Source organism: Physeter macrocephalus, chromosome 6 (genome assembly GCF_002837175.3).
Source record: "Physeter macrocephalus isolate SW-GA chromosome 6, ASM283717v5, whole genome shotgun sequence".
Lineage (NCBI taxonomy): Eukaryota > Metazoa > Chordata > Mammalia > Artiodactyla > Physeteridae > Physeter > Physeter macrocephalus.
The window spans coordinates 94032089-94056369 of record NC_041219.1 but is presented as its reverse complement, the minus strand read 5'-3'; the positions used below and the strand labels follow the sequence as shown (position 1 = coordinate 94056369).

The 24281-nt window shown below is 35.9% G+C and overlaps 1 protein-coding gene across 19 annotated transcripts in view; it reads left to right on the top strand.

The window, feature by feature from the left end:
• The window catches only part of TMEM117 (transmembrane protein 117), a 555808-nt gene that overhangs the window by 320535 nt on the left and 210992 nt on the right, over positions 1 to 24281 (top strand). For all 19 annotated transcript variants that reach the window (XM_028491416.2, XM_024122878.1, XM_055085666.1 and 16 more), the window contains one exon: positions 19298 to 19395. In XM_028491416.2, the coding sequence (XP_028347217.1) occupies positions 19298 to 19395 (98 nt within the window). The remainder of the gene's footprint in view (positions 1 to 19297; positions 19396 to 24281) is intronic.

The window sequence follows — 24281 nt, the reverse complement described above, 5'->3', positions numbered from 1 at the left end:
TGCAGAAAATGGTATTTCTCAGTATTGTATGAAGGGATTACTTATCGCTATGGAAAATATATAAAGGTTTGTGAGAATGGTTTTGATAAGCTAGAGACCCTAAAAGAATGTTAGATTTTCTTCTGTACAATAGTATACTCTGAGACATAAAGGTATTTACCTTAGGCTCATGTGATCATAAGCATGAATTTATTAACTTGTTTGTAATATACAAAAGGATATGACAGGGGCTTCCCTGGTGGCGCAGTGGTTGCGCGTCCGCCTGCACATGCAGGGGAACCGGGTTCGCGCCCCGGTCTGGGAGGATCGCACATGCCGCGGAGCGGCTGGGCCCGTGAGCCATGGCCGCTGGGCCTGCGCGTCCGGAGCCTGTGCTCCGCAACGGGAGAGGCCACGGCAGAGGGAGACCCGCATACCCCAAAAAAAAAAAAAAGGATATGACAGCATGCTATACCTGAAAGAAAAAAATATATATTGTCTTGTTACTCCTCAGAACAAGAAAAAAGTCTCAGCAACCTGCAATGCTTAAACATCTCTTTTGTAAAAGGGAAAGGAAAAAAGGTTCAGAAACTTTAAATAGGCAAAGAAAAGCAGTAATGTATTGCTCTTCTTCAAACTTAAAGGAAAGAACTTAGAAGTGGTATCAAAATTAACTTCTCTGAATCACTATAAGGGGATGTAGAAGTGATTTTAGAAAAGTTAGATTTATTTTATGAATAAAAATCCAGAGTTTAAATCATTTCTTCTAAATTCTTGGAGCTACATGCTAGATGAGTTGGCTGAAAATGTATGAAATTCTCGGGTTACCTGTTTTTAAATGAATAGCAAGCATGATTTTCTGACAGAGCTTCATAGACCTATGCCAAAATAAGCTTCATAGACCTATGCCTATGACTGATTAAATTGCTCAATTAAAGGAATAGAGATGACAAACAGGACCAGCTCTAGACCAAGGATTGATCCACACCAGCTGTGCACACAGTGTGAACTGTAGAAGTGTCCAGCTAGGGAAAGTAATAATAATGAAAATGGCCACTCAAAGTACAGAATTTAATGAAATAGACAACCCACTTTCATGATATTCTAATATCATGAAATTTAATTTAACTTAACATGAAACATTCTTGTTTGTTGATTTTCTTGAGCTATTAAACCAGATATAGAGCAAAGATATTGTCTCTTAAAATCGTGGTTCTCAAAAAAAGGATGTATAGAAAATCATTTGTAGGACTTCAGAAAAAATACTGAGATCTGGATTCAGACAAATGGGATCCGATTGCCCTGGGGTAAGACTCAGCAACTGAGTGACAGGAATGTTACTTAGGTGATTCTGATGACTGTTGTGGCTTCTACCAGAAAGATAATTCATTTACTAGATAAATCTGTGGATAAATGAAAGGAACAGATTGAGTAAGAAACCGATGATAAATAATTGTTTCAGTTACATATGCCTGAAATTTATAACTCTTTATCCACAATTTCAAAATCTCAAAAGCTTTGAAAGCCAAAAAAAAAAAAAAAAGATTTTACAACTCACTTCATAGCAAAACCTACCCTGCCTTCATTCTTGGCAAAACCAGATCTGAACTGACACAGGCTCTTTGTGCTCTTTATTTACCCCGACAAGTGTGAAGACTCACGTGTTTTGTTACAGAAATATGAATATGTTTTATTGTGGAAGTGTTACCTCCTAAACCTATGTCTACTATGTTCCCCTTCTAGAATCTGAAGAATTCTAAATCCTAAAATGTATCTGACCCCAGTAAATTTTAGATAAGAGTTGGTAGACTTGTAATGGCTTCAACTGACATTTTGTTTTGTCCTGCATCGAACTGATTTGAGGTTTTCTACTGACTGGTTCTAAACTCCTTGAAGTCAGGGACTCTGATATGCTTGCTTTGTTCAATAATGACCTTACATGTTGGATCATTTAATAGTATTTTCTGCTCCAGGCCTATATTAGTCAAGGCTCACCAAAAAAACAGAACCAATAGGAAATATAGATAAATATAGATATAGATTTAGATATAGATTAGATATAGATATATGTATACATATGAGGATATTTATTATAGGAATTGGTTCCTGAGATTTTGGAGGCCAAGAAATCCCATGATCTGCCATCTGAGAGCTGGAAGGCCAGGAAAGCCAGTATAATTCAGTCTGAGTCCAAGGACCTAAGAGTAGGGATTCGTTGATATAAGTACAAGTCCAAAGGACTTTGAGAACATGGAGTCCAATGGTATAAGTCCCAGTCCGAGTCCTGAAGGCCCAAGAACCAGGAGCGCTGATGTCCAAGGACAGGGGAAGATAGATGTCCCAGCAGGAGCAAAAAGAACAAATTCACCTTTCCTCCACATTTTGGTCTATTCAGGGTCTCCATGGATTGGATGATGCCCCTAAGTCCAAGGGCTATCTTCTTTACTCAGTCTACCAATTCAAATATTAATCTCTTCTGGAAGCACACTCACAGACACACTCATAAATAATGTTTCATCAGGTATCTGGGCATCCCTTAGCACAATCAAGGTAACACATAAAATTAACCACCACAAGACCCACAACAATCTTGTGAGGGACACAGGGCTTATCATCCCCATTATAAGGATGAACAACCTGAAACAAGTCAATGAACTATCATAGTGCTTAGTGGCGGTCACAAGGGTAGTGGTCAGTGAGTATTTAGTATATTGAACATTGCTTTAAATTGAGTTGAAGTAGCAACTTATTTTTTTCCCATAAGTAAAGAAGTACTTTAGTGTGTGGTGGTTCAAAACGCTTTAAAAGAAAAATATTTAATAAATACTTATAAAATATGTAAACATTTTCCAAATCGTGTGATAAAACATAAAGGAGTCAATGGATGCACATTTTATTTGTGTATTTATGATCAGAATAAGCTTTACACATAAAGAGGAATGTATAAGGGTAAGATTGACACTAAATTGTGGTTCTAAGATGTTTCTTTCTAATTTTTCAGATTTAATGCAGTAATCACACCCCTTTGTATACCATTGCCTCAAATAATAATTTCAATCTTAGCGGAGTAGACCAGTAGTAGGGGAAGTGGGTTTGGGATAAAACTGTAAAGGATAATCACATGTAAACCTCATTCCCACTCCCACAGTAGAGTCTTCAGCAGCAGAGCCAGGGGGCCATGCATAGCATCCAAGGTCCTCTGCATCTGAAGCTTGGCCCTTGGCTTCCTGCTCTGACTGTCTCTTAGGACATACTGGATGCCCAGTGTTTTCAGACTTCTCTAGAGGGGGTTGTCATATTCCAAATGTAAGTGTCAGTGAGGGAAGAGGATTAAGAACAAGATGGCCTACTTTGGCTGTAAATGCTAAATTGCTCTGTGCATGTCATGAAACTCCTCTGTATCTGCTTCACCATTTGTTAAATGAAGATTTTCAATTGATGATAAATTATTTGTTGGAATAAAACATCGATAATATTAATGAAGTAGACACAGAGCACACTGGCTCACAGCTTGGACTTTGGAATTGGGCATACTGGCATTTATTCTGCATCTTGGTTCTGCCACACTCTGACCTTGGACCAGTTATCAAGCCTCCTCTGCTCCCGAAACTGGGAACACAGTGATGCCTAGATCATGGAGAAAATACATGTGAATTTGCTATCAATAAACATGTGTTAAACTCTCAAAGATATAAAGTGAAAACTTGATTAGCATCTTCTCTGCTTCAGATTAAGGTGGAAATGAGTTATGTGTGGGGAGAGGAGGCATTTCTCAAGTGCACCCAGCTTTGTACTTGTAGACTGGAAAACAAAACAGAGAACCTATGAGTTTATTTGGCTATGCACCTTTGAAAATTATTGACTATCTTTATTCATTCTAGAATTAATTATTTCTAGACATTAATCTAGCCTTTCTAGGATTAATGATGAAAACTTGGTATCTTTGTTAAAACATCATGCTCTGTACACTGCTAAAGTGAGCATGATAGAAAAATTGAACTGTTACTGGGAATATGGTGAACTAGATAACTGGGAAAAAGCAAAAACAATAACAAAATCAACCACCTTCCAATAACAAACACCTTGACTATATTCATATTTTTAAATCAAACAAATAGAAAATAAAAATAGCAATCTTTTCAAAACCATGGTCTTTTTCTTTTTGGAAAATAAAGGATATCCTTACAAACCAAAAGTAAAATATGAATCAAACCCAGATAGTTAAGGAGAGGGACAGTGACTGGCCTGTGGGCATCTGCCCATTGTTAGTGACTTAGAGCTCTTTTTTTTACACTCATGTGAGGAAAAGAAGACAAAACTGAGGGTCCAGATGAGATGTACTATCAAATTAGAAACAGTCAACAAAAAGCCAGGAACCTGGAAAAACTTCACTCTCAGTGAGAAAGTTGACTGGTAAAAATTTGCCCTAAATGAGGAAACACCTTAGAAACTTGGCTGCCTTGTCATGGGTTCTGAAGAGAGGAGAAAATGAAGTCTCCCCTGAGAATCTATAACCATAAACTGTCCCCCAAGTGGGTGGATGGCCCAAATTCTCACTTCCTGCGGGTTCATAAACTTTACACTAAGAATTTATTTTAAAGTGATCCCAGGTTGGAAGTTTTCTTAGGCCCTTCACAGAGCCAAGCATGAATTCTCTCTGAGGGAACATGTTAACAAACCTGTCCTTAAAATATCTCCATAAATAAAATGCCAATAAACATGACTGTATAATCAAAAATTACAAAAGACACAAAAAATAAGTATCATGAGTAACAGCAGTAAATACAACTAGCAGAAACAGACCCACACAGATTTTAGTTTTTAGAATGTTCTATATAGCACATAAAAACATATTTTCAAATAATATATTCAAATGAATAAAGAAGGAATTGAAAATATAACTAAGGAATGAAAGACTGGGTAATTTGAAAATGACCCAAACAGAACTTTTAGGAATAAAAATACATAATGATTGAAATGAAAAATTATTTGTTGGGTTAAAGAGCATATTAGACAAAGATAGATAATTATTAAAGTATAAAATACATCTGAAATATATTTTTCCATAGTGATGTACAGAGAAATAGAAAATATTTAAAAGAAGGTAAGAGACATGAAGTGACAAGTTCTTATGTGCATCTAATCAAAATTCCAGAAGGTGGAAATAGGATGGGGTGAAGCAATATTTGAAGGGAAAAAAAAAAGCTTAGATTTTACAAATTTTCAGCTTCCAGAATCACAACAAATTCAAAATAGGAAAAAAATTCCATCCCTAGATAAGTGAGAGTGAAACTACATATCATCAAATGAAAAATAACCTTAAAAGTTACAAGAAAACAAAACAAGTTACCTATAAAGAAATGACAGATTGACGATTTCTAACCAGCAACAAAAGAGGCCAGGAGAATATCTTCCATATGTTAAAAAACAATTTTCTTAGAACAGTAAAACCCATAAAAACTCTTGTGTAACAATAACAGCCAAGTAGAAATTTTCAGAAAAAAGTAAAACAAACTTTATCTTTACAAACTCACTAAAGAAACTTCTCAAGGCAACATTACAATGAAGATACAAGAATAATGATTCTAAAAAGACAATCTGAGTTGCTAGAAGAGATTTGTGGACAAAAAATGTTTACTATGCTTTTAAATATAAGCAAAAAAATGACTGTGAAAAATTAACCATAATGACTTATTTGTTAAAAATAAGCAGGTGGTAATAAAAGCCAGATGGAACTAAAATTCTAGACAAATTTGCATGTAAGTTGGGAAGGGATGATCAGAATTCAATCACTATAAGTTCTTTGAATTGTTTGGGAGTAGAGTAGTGATACTGATTAACTAGATTTTACTAATTTATGTATACTGAGTGAAATTTCTGGGACAAATTCCTAGTAAATAGAAATAAATACTATAGCATCGAAATCAATACAGAAGAAAGAAAGAAATGAAATGCAAATACAAACTCAATCAATCTGAAAGAAGGCAAAAATGAAGGAAAAAAAGAAAAGTTGAAGCAATAGAGGTAAAAAATGAAGGGGTAGAAATAAATTATATTAGTAAGCACAGCTAATGTAACTTCTTAAAAGACAAAGATGGACAGATTAGCTTAAAGCAATTTTAAACTATACGCTGTATATTAGTTTTCTGTTGCTACATAACAAGTTATCAGAAATTTAGCAGCTTAACACAAAACCTATTCATTAGCTTACGGTTCTGTAGGTCAGAAGTCTGCATGAGCTCCACTTGGTTCTCTGTTTCAGATCTCACAAGTCTGAAATCAAAGTTTTGACCATCCTGGGCTCTTACCTGGAGGGTCTGGGGAAGAATCCCCTTCCAAGTTCATTCAGCTTGTCGGCAGAATTCACTGGATCAATTAGGCAAGGGTCATTTGGGATCATTCTTTGATTTCTGCCTGCCACATGCTGTTTTCAAGACTCATGCCCCAATATAAAGAAACAGATATTTTGAAAGTAAAGGAATGGAAAATAGGTACTAGGGGAACACTATCCAAAATAAAATTGATGTAGCTACATTGATAGCAAGCAAAATAGACCTTTGAGAGGGAAAATAAAGCATTTTTAGGGTTAAAGAGAGTTAACCACGGGTTAAAATGAATTCACCAGGAAGGTGTAACAATTTTAAACTAATATGTACCCTATAACATACCTTCAACATTTATAAAGGATAAATTGACAGAATTTAATAATTGAAAACTCCACCATCATAATACTTACAATAAAAAAAAGAAACACTGAAAATGAATAAATTAAGTATACAGCATTAAGATCTTAGGGTGACCAGAAACAGGAGAATCAGTTAAAAAACAGAAGGAAGGAATAAATATGAGCAGAGATTAATATAATAAAAATAAAGGTACTATAGAATAATTAAAATAACCAAGGAAATTTTGAAAGCCTAATAAAATTGACAAATCTTTACAAGAGTAATCAAAATTAAAAGAAAAAAGGTACAAATAAGCCATATGAAAAATGAAAAAGAAATTATCAATAGAGATGCAGTGGAGATCAAATGTATAACTAAATGCTTCATTCTAGATAAATCTCAGAAAAATAATGAGTGAAAAAACCAGATGTAGGAAAATCACATTGAATTATTCTGTTTAACTACAAATACACAAAATATATATAACTAAATAATATTTTATTATATTTGTGGTTACATCCAGATGACATAAAGCCACAAAGAAAAACAAGGAAATGGGAATTATAAAATACAAGATTTAGAATTGTGGTTACCCCAAGGTAATTTGACTGGAGATAAGTACACAGAGGGCTTAAAAGTTTTTGTTTTCATTCTATTTTTTTCAAGGTACGTGGTGGAAGATGCTGTACTATTTATTTGTATTCTTTATGCCTTAATATACATTATATGCTCTTTGATATAGATACAATTTTAATAATTTTGATTAAAACATCTTGAATATGTAGATGTCTGTGATATATTAACAAAACGACAGAAAACATATTGATTAAAGCGACTTCCTAGGTTTAATTTTTAAAATATGCTCTAAAACCAATATTTTACTTGTATTTGAAATGAAAATATTTAGTTTTACTTTTAGACACAATGCTGAAATAATAATCCCACTGCGAAGACACATATTTAGGATACTGCTTTTGAATTCTGAACTTGCTATTATGTCACCCAAACATTTAGTCCATAGTGTTATAATTATATCAGGCACCAATATAACATAGAAATAATGCTTAAATTTATAAGGTATGTTACTTGGTGGTTGCCTTACTTGATAATCTCTCAAATTTTGAAAACAGAACAAAGGTGGTTATGTCAGATGGTTGATTTATCAGCCTTTTCTTGAACTTTCTATTTACTAGCAGTAGGAATGTCAAGCCAATTCTTTTCAACCCACTGGCCTATAGATTTGGATTTGTCACCTTTCAGAGTTGACTGAAACATTTTGATAAATATCATGCAAGCAATATGGCAGGTTACATAGTGGTGCTGGGTCTGGGAGACTGAACCTACTCCATTGGTTCTGTCATTAAAGCTAGCATGTTTTAGGCATTTCACTCAGAAACTGGAATGCTGAGATCTTTAAAATGAGATTCATTTTCCCTTTAAGGAGATGTTTGCCCTTTCTGTGTTCTAAGGCTGCTTGGTGAATAATGGTTCTTATAATCACATTTCTGAAAACATCTTCTCTATGTCTTTCTATTGGCCCTCCATTCATATGTACAGTCACAAAGCTACCATATTATGGCCTATTTTGTATAATTAATTTCTCTAGTAGTAATCTCTTATCTATGTTAACAAAATAAGGAAAGTATGGATGCTGAAAACTGCTTATTCCTTCAAGCCACAAAACAAAAATAAATGCTTAACCTTGTAATATTAAGCTACTATCATTTGATAATTTAGCCACTCATAAGGAATAACATGGCAGAAGATAGTCTAAATATTTTTCTGCTGGCTTCTTGTTCAGCAACATCAGTAATAATTCTAGTTCTTTCCATTTATTCTATATTATAATTCAAAGTGCTAGACAGCAAATTGTACTGGGGCACATTGTATTTATTCTGCATCTGTTAACATACTGTTTGAAACTCTGCAGACCTTGCCTGGGAAGATACTTTTAGATTGTGTATATTTCTGTATTCAGATAAGTCAGGTATCTTTTTCTAAATGCTTCTATATACTGAAACATGCCCAATCTCCTTACTTAATAATAAAACAGTCCATGACTCTGTAAATCAGTAGGGATCCAGCAATAAGGTGCAATATATCACAAAAGCATGTAGGCTATCAATGGAGATAATAAGCAGGTGCATTAATATTCATGCCTTTTGAAATCCTGGTTGTACTTCTAAAAAGCTGTAGAATACATTCCAGGTTTAATGTTCACCAGTAGATGTTTGCCAGTGATTTTCAGATATTTCTTGTAGCAATTCATTCAAGGCATCCCTAGGTAATTTAGGAAAATTTCATCCGTATTTTCCATTTACTTAATAGTATACTCAGCTAATGTACCTCAGTGAGTATGCATAATCCTTTCTGGTTGGCCATTGGCTCTTTCTTTGACTCAGCTGGAAGTGCTGTTCTGTAAGACTGACTGTATGTGTGTGTCCGTGTGTGTGTTATGGTGTGTGTAGTGGGGGTCAGGTGGCAGTGATAGGAGAAAAACTACATGCATTGTCCTGTACAGTACAGTATTTCCTTAGTGTCAAAGAAGTGCATTTAGACTTTGTTTCCATATAGAGTGACCTAAGAGGGAGGATAAGAAAATAATGCTATGCTACCAGGAATGCAGAGATACCAATAAAACAGGACCACTATGTAAAGATGCACAGGCTGGGTACTGTCCAAGTCCAGAGGCCACCACACACTACCCCCCAGAGTTATACAATGTATCAACACCACAAAAAAGGCATATGAAAGTGTATACTGTCCAGTCTTTAAAATAGGGGATTACTATGTGTCCTTATGTAGTTCATCTATAAATAAATTCATAATAAAGCAAATATATTATGCACATGGATAAGGTGAGTAGCACGCATCTTAGACTTAATATCCTTGTTTGAAATTGTATTTGATTTCTTTATTTTTCCAGACATTGATAAAGACCACTTCTACCTCTTTTGGAATCTTAACTATATACCTCCTGTGTCTTCCTACCTTTCCAAGAGGTGAAGGGTGGGGTTGGGAGGAAAAGGAATATTCTACCATCTATGTACTACACTCCTACCACCACTACTGCTACTGCCACTATTAGCACCATCATCACCACTAATTACTGGAGAGGCTTTAAACAGAGAATTTTGAAAGAGCTCCTTGGACTAATACTATTTATTCTAGCCTTCCCCACTGGTCTGTTCTGCATTCCATGCTCCTCTTGATTCCCTTTGTTTACTCATTCATCCAGTCATCCTTTTATTCATTCATTCAATAAATGTTTACTGAGACCCTACAGTATACTAGATAGAATGCTAGAGGATGGGGACAGAGTGTGAACAAAATATACAAAATCTCTGCAATCATGAAGTTTATATTCTGATAATGAGTAGGTTTGCAGTGTTAATTCAACCACTTTAAATCTTTTGCATTTTACAGTGTCTCCCTTTACATTCAGGATATTATTGCTAGAGCTGGGAGCTTTTACTTCCTCCCTATTTTGTATGAAGGGTTTATATCACATCAGCTTTTTTAAAAAATTTCAATTAACACTTTTATTTTGAGATAACTGAGTCATGTGCTATTGTAAGAAATACTACAGAGAAATCCCATACACCCATTATCCAGATTCCCCCTGTTACTTCATAGTACGGTATCACAGCTAAGATATTGACATTGGCACAATCCACCAGTCTTATACAGATTTCTCAAGTTTTACTAGTACTTATTTGTATGTGTGTATGTGTGTGTGTTTTTAGTTTTATACCATTTTATCACATATATATGTTTGTGTATCCATCACCACAGTTAGGATACAGAACAAGTCCATCACCACAGGGATCCCTCATGCTGCCTTATACAACCATATTCACCCCCCGACCTTTGCCACACCTTGTTTCCTAACCCCTGGCAACCTCTAATCTGTTCTCCAGTTCAAAAATTTTATCTTTTCAAAATGCAATCTAAATAGATTTTAAAAGTACGTGATCTTTTGGAATGACTTTTTGTCACTCATCATAATTCTCTGGCAATTCATACAAATTGTTGTATGTATCAGTAGTTTGCTCTTTTTCATTGATAAGTATTATTCCATGACACAGATGTATAACCATGTATTTATCCACCAACTGAAGGATATCTAGATTGTTTCCAGTCTGGGGCTATTTTTAATAAAGCTGACATGAACATTTGTGTACAGATGTTGGTGTTATCATACATTTATTTTTGTCTAGGAAAAATACCCAAGGGTGCAACTGTTGGACTGTGTTGAAATTGATGTATAGTTTCATAACAAACTGCCAAACTATTTTCCAGAGTTTCTGTAACATTTCACTTTCCTAGAATATATGGGAGATATTCTCCCACAATTTCTCCACACCCTCATCTTCATTTGGTGTTGTTACTGTTTTTCATTTTAGTCACTTAGGTAGGTTTTGTCTTTATATAATATTAGCCTTTGATTCATGGAACTAGTTTCAAGAATACATTGACGTTTCCTTGACAGTCTCTTAGGAGTATCTCAGTTCATTTGAAGACTTTTGCACTGCTGTTTGGTGATGAGAATATGTTTGTATCAGAAGATGCCAAGATTCCATAACAAAAAGTTAGGATCTCAAAGTAGACCTGAGAAAAAAATCACAAAGTACTCTCTATTTGTCATGATGCTGTCAAGTTTGCTATTGTTGTGACCATTCCATAGAAGTAGGATGGACCCCATTTCAAATTTGTTCAAGTGTTGACAGCGATGATGCCACACTTGCACCAACAGTGTATGAAAAGGTTTATTCCTCCCATAATGAAGGTTCTCAGAGAGCATGGTGGCTCCCAAACAGGGCCAAAAATGGCTTGAAGGAGTCAGAAAAAGAGACTGACATGGGGTTTTTATGGTGGATTTGGGGTGGGTCTGGAGTAAGAATTCCTGCTCGTGGTTTGGACTTCCTGCTGATGCCAAGGGAAGGAGTACTAGGGTTTTCTCATCAACTTACCCTGATGTGGGGCAAAAGGAGAAGAGTGGATGGTGAAGCTTAAAAGTAGTCAGCAGTCAAATATCAAAAAAAAAAAAAAAGGAGTCAGACTTCTTACTATAATTTTGATGATGTTGGGAAGAATTTGGGGATATATGGCTGCAGCATGAACAAGGACTTTCCATCAACCTGCTTAGAAGCATAGAAGTAAAATGAACAATTTAAAGAAATACTGGAGCCCTGCTCACCATCTTTTCTTCCTCTCCAGCTTAAGTGCTGACATTTCCTGGTTTGTGACCAATGACTTATTACTCACTGTCATGCTCATGTTATTCATAATGATAATCAATCGCTCCTCTTGGCCTGGGTATGTGAAGATTCACTCATTTTGATATTGGCTTTGGCTATTGGTAAATCAATGTGTCCTGAACCATAATTCTTTGGGCAGCTAAAGCCCTCAAAAGTAAAGTTTGCTATTACAATTAAAGGAACTTTGTAACTTCCCATCCTGTCCCTGAATGAAAACTATAAGGAATTTCAAAACACCTGCCAAAATATGGGTTTGCTTGGTATTGAAAATTTGGCATTAATTGCCTATTCATGCTTCCTAAGTGCCAATTACTGGCTTATAATTCCATCTAAAGAATTTTGTACAATTAATGTGTACCTGTGATATGCCTCAATGAAATCTAAATAAAAGTAGCATCAATAAAGTCAGGAAAAGAATATTGCAGCTGTGGGGCAGTACATTACTAATAATCTCAATTTACTTTCTTAACTGGACAAGGAACTAAAAACAAACAGACGAAAAACAAATCTTGGTCATAGTAACAATTATACAAGGACCTTTATCCAAGTGTTTAAAAAGTAATTGTAGAAATCCATGAAAATCATCCATTGCTGATGGCATATTTTGCTCTAATTTTCATGAGATGGAAGACACTATTAAATTGGGAAACTATTAGCACTATTATCTTTAAGAGATGAAAATTATAAATGCTCTTACAGAATACTTATCATTCCATTAACTAAACACTTTTTCAAAATTCACTTATATAATAAATATAGGTAGCCAGATAACCTAATTAAATTTTATATTACACATATGCTGAATATGAAGCAAAGCTTTTCTTCAGAATAATCTCCCAGAAAATCTGAAACTACCTTATCTTCAAATACCTGTAAAATCTCATATTACGTTTCATTATTTTATTTTGAATAAAGTTGTATTTGGGGAAGGCATTAATCTAAACAGTGTTAAATAAAAACTAGCTTTGAATGCTATTTAGGTCATCTGATGGATACCATTAAAACAAGGAGAGAGGTATATCACAGATGTAGTAATTATTTTTGATGGTATGGCCTCAAAATTGCCCAAAATACCTGTCATCATGAATAGGGCTTTTAATAATCATTTTAAATAACAATACAGAATTTCCATTTTAAAATAGGAAGATTTGGGCAATGAACTAAAAGAGTGTGGAGTATAAGTGTCAGAGATTCTAACTTTATCTATATCTAATTTTATCTGATTCTAACTAAATCACATCTCTAAATCAGAAGCATCATCTATGATGGAGGGTTACCAAATGTAGTGACTGTCAACTATGTTTCATGACAATGCTAAGAGGACATATGGTGACTACAGATCTCAGGCCAAGTTGGCAAAGAACAGTTCTCCAAAGTAGGTGGCCCTCCCTGAAAGGCCTGGAATAATGGGGATGGGGTGTTCTGATTGGGAGTGAGTCCTTTCTCCTCTCAACATGAGCCTCTTGCAGAATGCTAGTCCAGGGAAAACCTCACATCATTCAGAAGGCGATCCATTCCAAAGGAACCAGTATGAGAATTTTGTCATTAAGAATAAAAGAGGAAGAAAATAACAAGAAAATCCAATAACAGGTGAAGAACCCTCCACCAGAAAAAAGATACCACAAGCCAGAGGAAAATTTTGATAAAAATATCCCAGTGAATTAAAAAAATTAGTGAAATCATTGTCTTTATAAAATAAGGTTTCAAAAAGCAAAGATACTAGAATTTAGAGAGGATGGTGTGAGACAGTAGAAGATGAAACAAGAGATGGTAGGCTCAAGAAAGGAATGCAGAAGAGAAAAATGTAGAGAAAAAATGGTCAAATTGGCATCTCCACAAACGTTAGTCAACACACCCAAAATCGTAGTAAGGGATATTATATGACTGAGTGAGTGAAATTAAAAGTTAAAAAGAGGTGTAGACATAGAAGACAGAAAAAAACTCAGAATCTGCATAAATGTGTCTCTAAAAAATAGAACTGAAAAAATGGATAAGTAAAGTAATGGTTAAGTATTCCCAAAAGACTTAATAGAATAAAGAAACATGTGAATCTTTAGACTTAAAGGGCAAATTGTGCCTAGAAAAGTGACAGACAACTATCAATAAACTTAGCAAAATTATTACACTAAAAAAAAAAAAGAGGGGGCTTCCCTGGTGGCGCAGTGGTTGCGCGTCCGCCTGCCGATGCGGGGGAAGCGGGTTCGCGCCCCGGTCTGGGAGGATCCCGCGTGCCGCGGAGCGGCTGGGCCCGTGGGCCGTGGCCGCTGGGCCTGCGCGTCCGGAGCCTGTGCTCCGCGACGGGAGAGGCCGCAGCAGAGGGAGGCCCGCATACCACAAAAAAAAAAAAAAAAAAAAAAAAAAAAAGAGAGAGAGAGTATACTGTGGGCATCCAAGCAATTAAAAAATCAATTCACCTGTAAAGATGGAAAAAAAATTTCTTGTTCCAGTTTTCTGATACTGCTCCTTGGCATCACTCAACAGTGTTAAGAAAGTAAAACAATGCCTTCAATTCTAAGGAAAAAAATTGTGATTCAGTAACTTGATACTCACCCTAATTATTGGTCAGGTGTAAAGAAAATAAACAATTTGGTTGTAGGCTGCATTGTTTTCACAAATCTTCCGGAAGAATGTGTTATAGAGAAAAGTTCAGGCATTGGAAGTAGTGGAAAAACTCCAGCAGTAGTACTGGAAAAGATTGTTGAGGCAATTTGATTGAAGAACTAAGGTCAAAAGAAATGCATAGCTTCTGATTATAGACCAGAATATAGAGGTATTCCCAAACCATGACAACATAGAAATGATATATGGTGTAAAAAAGCATAATATTCTGATGTTCCCATCTTTTATAGATGAGGGGAAAAGATATCATTTAAAGATGATAAATAAAATAGGGACTTAATATATTCAAAGAGTCAAAAAGTTAATAGGAAAAATAATATAACAAGTACAATAGGGTGATGGAAAGGGAGAAGGCGGGGGGAGAAGAAGCAGAAAAATAATTTGTCAATGCTCATACCAGGGAATAAATAAAATCAAAAGAAATAATAAAATACATCTATTAAATGAAGTTTAATTATAAAGATAATCAGAAAAAATAGAAACCTTTTATATTACAGTAAAATGCACATAAGAATGTAGGATAGAAGACAAAAAAAAGAAACTGTTTAAATAGTTTTACAGGTACTGATGTAAATATAATAATGTTCAAGATATATTGTTAAACAGAGAAAAGTTGTAAAAGAGCATTGCAAAGCTGTATGTGTATGTGTGTTCATTAATATCCTTAATGTATATGCTCGTGTATAAATGGCATAGCACTTATTTCTCTTAAATGATAGTCCACTGCATAATAGCTATCTCAAGAGAGGCACTATGTAGCTACTGTTATTGTTATTATGTTATGACCTTGTATCCTAATAAATCAGTATTTTTTATTAATATCACATGCTTAACATAAAACTATATGTAGCACCTACATGTAAGTACCTACATGTACAGTCGGGCTAAGAAAATAAGACTGGAAAAATTGGAGAATGGTACAAGATGCAAATTAATTCTCAGTTATGTTACACAAATCTATGAAACCTTCTTAGACTATTGCAACCTTTGGTTGCTGACCTCCCTTCCCTTTGATTTTTCATAGCAATTTAATCTGTAATGTATTTTAACATTGTACTGTATCTTTGTCATTTTCTAATGGTTCAATATATGATAGTTTTGTCTTTATGGAAGAGATGAGACTCCCTTTGACTCCAAATCCAGTTATTCAACACAGTCACAGGAAGCAGAATGATAGACATCAACAATAAACATCAATAATTATTATAACACCTGCTAACAAGTATTGTGTGCCCATAGATGATGAACAAGAAACTGAGACACAGAGTGGTTGGTTACTTTACCCCAAATCAAAAAATAGTAAGAGACAAAACTTGGATTAGAAGCCAAGGAGACTGGCCCCAGAACTGGTGCACATAACAGTACATTAAAAGTGTGACCCTGCTCACTAACTTCTCTTTTCCGTGGGCAAAAGGCGTGATATAATGACTTATTTTATAAAGTTGCTACAACAATTATTAAGAAGAGTACATCTAAGAGCTTTGTAATCCATGAAACTCTCTAGCAAATGCAAGATATTACCGATGCCATTGTATCTTCTTGCTGCCCTTGTTAGCACCATGCCATATAGGCTCAACTCACAGAGAAGCAAAGTTTTCACTTAGATTCCTGTAAAGATCACTTGCTTTTACGATCACTTACTGACTTTTAAATCTCAACATGCATGTTCTTGCTCAGATTGTACTATACTCAAGCCCCAAAATAAGCTTATATTCTACTGAGAAAGACTACCAACGAGGCATAATGTGATAAGGGGCATAATGAAGTTCTGAGTTTTGTGCAAAGACCTAGTAGAGAGGAAAGGAGAAGGGAAGGATTGTGAGACTCAAAGAGTTAGACAAATGTGTCCCAGCTTAGAAAGAAAGACCAGCAATTTCAAATTCTAATAATCTTCCCTGGGGTGAAGCATCAACAAATTTCACATTGTATTTATGCTACACAGCAACATTTTTGCATTGTCCTCAGTCCCCCCTTTCCTGCATCTATTCCCACAACGACTGTCCTTGACCAACACCAGAAATGAATTTGATTTCTCTAATGCAGAAGGTAATTGGATTTTTCTTTATTGAATGCATCCCTTTAATGACTGTCTCTGCTCCTGCCAATTTAGCTGCAAGTGACCTGACATTGATCTGATGATATAACTTAAAGAGTTGGAGCTGGGAGTGAAAAAGACCAGCTGTCTGGCATCAGAAAAAATATTTTTGCCTCATCTTGCTATTTTCCTGAGAAAATCCTTTGTCCTTGAATGTCATTTTTACAAAACATGCTGCTGTGATAATTGGTCCTATAGCAGCAGATTGCTTCCTTCTAGAAAATATGATAAGTATTTCCCAGAAATTCAAAGGATCGTGAGAGATTACTACAAACAACTATATGCCAATAAAATGGACAACCCGGAAGAAATGGACAAATTCTTAGAAAAGCACAACCTTCCGAGACTGAACCAGGAAGAAATAGAAAATATAAACAGACTAATCACAAGCACTGTAATTGAAACTGTGATTAAAAATCTTCCAACAAACAAAAGCCCAGGACCAGATGGCTTCTCAGGCAAATTCTATCAAACATTTAGAAGAGCTAACACCCATCCTTCTCAAACTCTTCCAAAATATAGCAGAGGGAGGAAGACTTCCAAACTCATTCTATGAAACCACCATCACCCTGATACCAAAACCAGACAAAGATGCCACAAAAAAAGAAAGCTAGTCCAATATCACTGATGAACATAGATGCAAAAATCCTCAACAAAATCCTAGCAAACAGAATCCAACAGCACATTAAAAGGATCATACACTGTGATCAAGTGGGGTTTATCCCAGGAATGCAAGGATTCTTCCATGTATGCAAATCATGATATACCATATTAACAAACTGAAGGAGAAAAACCATATGATCATCTCAGTAGATGGAGAAAAAGCTTTTGACAAAATTTAACACCCATTTATGATAAAAACCTGCCAGAAAGTAAGCATAGAGGGAACTTACCTCAACATAATAAAGGCCATACATGACAAACCCACAGCCAACATTGTTCTCAATGGTGAAAAACTGAAACCATTTCCACTAAGATCAGGAACAAGACAAGTTTGCCCACTCTCACCACTATTATTCAACATAGTTTTGGAAGTCTTAGCCACAGCAATCAAAGAAGAAAAAGAAATAAAAAGAATCCAAATAGGAAAAGAAGAAGTATAACTGTCACTGTTTGCAGATGACATGATACTATACATAGAGAATCCTGAAGATGCTACCAGAAAACTACCAGAGCTAGTCAATGAATTTGGTAAAGTAGTAGGATACAAAATTAAGACACAGAAATCTATTGCATTCTTATAACACTAACGATGAAAAATCGAAAAGAGAAATTAAGGAAACACTCCCATTTACCATTGCAACAAAGGGTAAGCTGGGCCAAAGTGAGATAGCGGCATGGACATATATACACTACCAAATGTAAAATAGGTAGCTAGTGGGAAGAAGCTGCATAGCACAGGGAGATCAGCTCGGTGTTTTGTGACCATGTAGAGCGATGGGATAGGGAGGGTGGGAGGGAGGGAGATGCAAGAGGGAAGAGATATGGGGACATATGTATATGTATAACTGATTCACTTTGTTATAAAGTAGAAACTAACACACCATTGTAAAGCAATTATACTCCAATAAAGATGTTAAAAAATAAAATTAAAATAAAAATTAAAAAAGAAAGATATGTCTGTTACTGTAATTTCTTAATGCTCCTTATCCATCTCAGACAGACTTAGAAACCCAAGTAGAACTGTTGTTGCCGTTAAGATCGTTTCCACGAGGCAAGCTTCTAATGAGCGGAGGTCATCACTAGATGTGACTGATCCTACCTAAGGAGACAAAAGACCTGTATGCAGAAAACTATAAGACACTGATGAAAGAAATTAAAGATGATACAAACAGATGGAGAGATATACCATGTTCTTGGATTGGAAGAATCAACATTGTGAAAATGACTGTACTACCCAAAGCAATCTACAGATTCAATGCAATCCCTATCAAACTACCAATGGCATTTTTCACAGAACTAGAACAAAAAATTTCACAGTTTGTATGGAAACACAAGAGACCCTGAATAGCCAAAGCAATCTTGAGAAAGAAAAATGGAGCTGAAGGAATCAGGCTCCTACAGTTGGAGGGAATGGTGAAAACATCACAGTGGTGATGTGACTTTACCCAAGACGGGCAGGATTTGTGCACCTGAGAAAAAGAGGTAGAACATTTTTGGAACAATACTGGATAATTAGAATAATATGCCATAAAAAGGGTTCAAGTCTTATATCTCACACATCATTGAAGGGAAAAAGGGAGAGAAAGGAAGGTAATATTTTGAATAGTGATATAGGTAAAAATCTAGACACATCAGAAAATGTTTGAATTTTGGAGTTTCTGATTTAGACAAACTTAAAAAGAATATCACATTTTATTTATTATGTTTTTGTTTCTATGGAGAAGTTAATAGTATCTTAAAGATGCCTCCTTGGATAAGGTAATCTTGATGTTTTTTAAAAAAATATCACTATTTGATACGTTGAACAGCCTTAAATATGCTCATTCATTATGTAAAGTCAAATGAACTGTTAAAACTTTTAACTCAAGTATATTCTTCTAATTTTTATCTCTGCATATATTCTAATGTTAAAATACATACATATTTTATTCTTAGCAAAATGTGAATTATATATGTATTTAAACCTGAATGGAAGATTTCTGAATATGCTAAATAAGTTTCTTTCATTGCTTCAGGTCACTGATATGATGCTTCAGGACAAGCCCTATCCTGATTGGGGAAAATCTGCAAGAGCTTTCTGGAAGAAGGGAAATGTTAGGATTATTTTATTCTGGTAAGAGATTGTTTCATTTATTGACATGTGTCTTGCCTCATTCACAAGGACTTGAGTTGGATTTAGTTGTCTTTAGATATATAAAATTCTATCTAGAGAGGCACTTCTAGTGGACAGTGTGCTCCATTAAAATGATGAAAACCATTATACTACTTATCAATTAATTTCTGCTTACACATTGTTGCATATACACATTTACAAGAGATACACTTACTAATATAATAAAGCAAATAAGATTTTACTAGAGGTAAGTAAGTTTTTGAGTCAGCAAAAATAAGCTATAAGTTTCATCAATGGAATCGGGTATAAAAATGTCCCAAGTACTGAATTTCCAGTGTATTTGACAGTATATAATTTTGCTTTGAAGAAATCATACAGTGAAGGAACCTCTTTACAGACCACATCTGGCTTATTGGCACTTCTTTTTGTACCAATAATTTCCTTTAGCTCTCCAGCCCAATCATTGCAATTAAAAAACAATCCATGTCTTACGGAACTTTGTTTTTTGTGGAGTCAACATTATTTATGTATATTTGAAGAAGCTTAGACAGAAATGGTAGGAATATAGAGACAGCAAGAAGGGCACTTCCACCAGGCCGTGTGACACTGCCCAAACACAGTGATTCAACCCGATGTATGAAAAGTTATCTACATTAACACCCAGAAGCCTTGTAATTGATGATGACTTGTGCTTCATAAATTGCATTCTGTTCACCTGTCTTTCAAAATGAAGGAAAAAAAAATGTCTGTTTATTCTTGAATCTAACTCTGAGGATTGATTTTTTTTCATGTACAAGCTACAAAAATCATGGTCACTAAGTACTTGGGGGAAAATATACACTCTAAGCTATCTTTGTGCTTTAGCACTATTACTAAATGTTGCTTCAGATATATGGCATTTTGAACTCAATTAACAGCAAGTAAACAAAAAGTAGATTTTTCAGTAATGTAAAAATGAATATGATTTTGTAGATGTTTATTCACAACTTGCCTCTGAGTCAAGTGTGGCCTATTTTATGGCACATTTAACCTTCATATTGTTTCCTGTTTGTAAGCTCCCCATGTAGCTTGACTAAATAATATGTAATATAATAATTTTAGCAAGTATTCATTGAAGATATGTTTTGCTCCAGGCACTATGCTAAGAACTTGCTCATTTAATCCTGATAACCCTGTAAGTAAGTGCTATTATTATAAGCATAGGTCTCTGACTTCAGGGCCCCAGTTATTAATCATTACATTAGACTGTCTCTAGAAAAACAAAGGATACATCGGTGTGCAAATTCCAAATGATTATCCTTAATCATTGTTTAGGTAATGTGCTAAATAAGAATGTGAGATTCTGGGAAATCATTCTACCCTATAGAATTCTGTACAGGGGTTTTAAGAATCATAATTTAAAAGGAGATAAGCTCTAATATTAAAAGTCTTTATGGGCTATTGCTATCTCTCTTTTAAAATATCTACTTACTATGTTTACAGATACTTTGTATTATTTAATGTATCTTCAAAGGCAGCCCATTGATTATTGTTCGATGTGTCCAGTTACCAAGGTCACACATATATCATTTGCAAAGGTGAGCCATGCATATCTGAATGCTTCTATTATTGTTGTCATTAGCTACTCTTAGTTGCAATTGTTGTTTCAGAGGAGAGGCATCCATACTAGATTTCTCCTTAATCATCTTAGTACATTTTCCTTGAACGTTTTTACTCAAATCTATATATTACCAATCTCTTTTTATACCAGTGGGTTTATTTTTGACATATGTGATAACACAGTCCCAATAGATAATCTAAAGCGTATTTTTTATTTTTTTTTACGGTACGCGGGCCTCTCACTGTTGTGGCCTTTCCCATTGCGGAGCACAGGCTCGGGACGCGCAGGCTCAGCGGCCACGGCTCACGGGCCTAGCCGCTCCACAGCATGTGGGATCTTCCCGGACCGGGGCACGAACCCGTGTCCCCTGCGTTGGCAGGCGGACTCTCAACCACTGCGCCACCAGGGAAGCCCGCCTCCCTCCGCTGCGGCCTCTCCCGTTGCGAAGCACAGGCTCCGGACGCGCAGGCTCAGCGGCCATGGCTCACGGGCCCAGCCGCTCCGCGGCATGTGGGATCCTCCCAGACCGGGGCGCGAACCCGGTTCCCCTGCATCGGCAGGCGGACGCGCAACCACTGCGCCACCAGGGAAGCCCCAGATAATATTCTTAAATGGAGAGCAAACTAAAATTCACACTTATTCTTGTAGTCATTGTTTCTGTAAAATTATTGTAAAATATTAGGTAATATATTTGAGAGATGATTTTTATTGTTATATTTCAGAAGTAATATTTCAAATCATGGAGAGCATAAAACTGGAGGAAAATTTAAATGCTGCTTTGAACATATTTTTTCCTATTTTATCCATTACATACCGTTAGATTATCTTGACAACAGTATTCATGTTTAAAAAAGAAAAATCTGATGCAAAATGTTGAATATGGAATTTATGTGGGAAGCAAAAAATCTCCTTTTTTGTTCATACTTTTCAGATAAAAGGGAGTTAGCAAGTATAAAGGGCATATGTTTTTTTAGCTCTAGGAGATAAAAATACAGAAATCATTGGCAATGTTTTAAATGAAATAAAAGATAGTATTTACATACTATGTGTCACCCACTCAAAAAGAGGTACTTTCTTTTGGTTTTACCCTAGTTAAGGAGAGACATATTCGTGTAATAAATCTGTGGTGAAGAAATTTTGCAAAGGAAAGCTTTTATACGTTGCAATGTGATTATGAGTTTAAACAGTACAACATGCAATTTTGTTGTAGTAAACTTACCTTTACCTAAGTGTAGCTGCTTTAAGTCACAAATGCCTGTCAGAAACTATTTCATTTGCAACTGTGTGGCTAAGTTCTTTCTGATTCTTAGTGACAGATGTCTCTACATTGGAGAGAATGGTTCCTATTTCTTTCTGTAATTGTGCAAAGATGAGTCTGCTATAACACGTGGGCCTTTATGCCTGGGAGGAGACTAAATTGTGGTTGATTTGAAAATAGTAAATGGGAAAGGGCAGACTATTTATAGAATTTCCCTTCCAAAGCCCCATTCCCACCCCTTTTTTTTTTTTTTTTTGCGGTACGCGGGCCTCTCATTGTTGTGGCCTCTCCCGTTGTGGAGCACAGGCTCCGACGCGGCATGTGGGATCTTCCCGGACCGGGGCACGAACCCGTGTCCCCTGCATCGGCAGGTGGACTCTCAACCACTGCACCACCAGGGAAGTCCCCAGCCCTTTTGTTAATTAAAAAGAATAAAAATTAAAAATCAAAATCCTAGGTTAATGCCATATATTGTTCTATTTTCCAGAGGGACTACCAATACCCACTCACCTGTGTCTGAAGTAAATGTATACATAAACATAGACATAAAAAAAATAAGTAGTATGATATTTATATTAGCTTCTATCTCCCTGTTTTATTTACTCTCTAGAGACACAATTTATATGCTTTTGAGGGGAAGTGTCTTGGGATATTTCCCAAATGCTTAACTTTTTAAAAAATAACAAAGACACTCTTCTGTGATTAGTTGGGGAATTGGTGGAGGAAGGAGTTGGGAGAGCTGCCGGTCACTAGGGCTTCCCGGATACTTCAGTTCCTTGCCTTGGAGACACATGAGAGATTTGCACTTTTCTGCCCCCTCTGATCACATGACTTGCTTAGACCAAGTACAATGTGAGTGAAAGAGGCTTGTGTCACCTCTAGGTAGAAGCATTTAATTGCCAGCGAGAAGCACTGAAAGGGGCTCCTTTCTAGGTAGCCGTTGTGGAAGTTTGTGTCTAGCTGGAGCACTTGTCATTCAGGGAACCTGAATGACCTGGATAAGCCCAGCATCCTTTATAACACATGTAGTGTGAGCGAGGAATATACCTCTGCAAATAGTAAGCCATTGAGATTGGGGGATTATTTGATACTGCAACATAAACCAGCCTATCCTGATGTATCCAGTCACTGATCCCTGGAAATGGGGTGCTGTCACAGAAGAAAGCAGAAATCTCAGTCTGGAGGGCTGGACAGCAAATGGCAAAAAAACCAATGAAGGCTGAAAAGATAGTAATACAGGTATTATAGTGGCAAAGCATTTGGTAAAAACTGTGGTCTGTGATTACTTAGATGCCTGGAAATTGGAAAACATAGTGCATTGCTGTGTGCAACTGTGTAAAACTGTCCACTTCCATTCCACTCTGTTGCACAGAGAAAATTTTGTGGGTTTTTTTTGATAATTAGTATATTTATATTTTTTAAAAGTACTTTATCTAGTGCTCTCATGGTTGGGCGGGCATCTTTTGATCATGATTAGCTTTATTCTTGACTGAGAAACAAATGAGCTGCTGCTGGTTTTCCTGCTTTGAGTGTCATGGTTATTATCCAAGTCTAACAAGGTTGTTTAACTTTGACCATTCAAGAGCTAATCAAGAAACAATTATTGTCTTTTTTCTTTTTTTTATGGGGAAACTTTATTTTCTTTATTTTTATTTTTTTTAACATCTTTATTGGAGTATAATTGCTTTACAATGGTGTGTTAGTTTCTGCTTTATAACAAAGTGAACCAGCTATACATATACATATATCCCCATATCTCTTCCCTCTCGCATCTCCCTCCCTCCCACACTCACTATCCCACCCCTCTAGGTGGTCACAAAGCACAGAGCTGATCTCCCTCTGCTATGAGGCTGCTTCCCACTAGCTACCTATTTTACATTTGGTGGTGTATATATGTCCATGCCACTCTCTCACTTTGTCCCAGCTTACCCGTCCCCCTCCCCGTGTCCTCAAGGCCATTCTCTAGTAGGTCTGAGTCGTTATTCCCATCCTGCCTCTAGGTTATTCATGACCATTTTTTTTTAGATT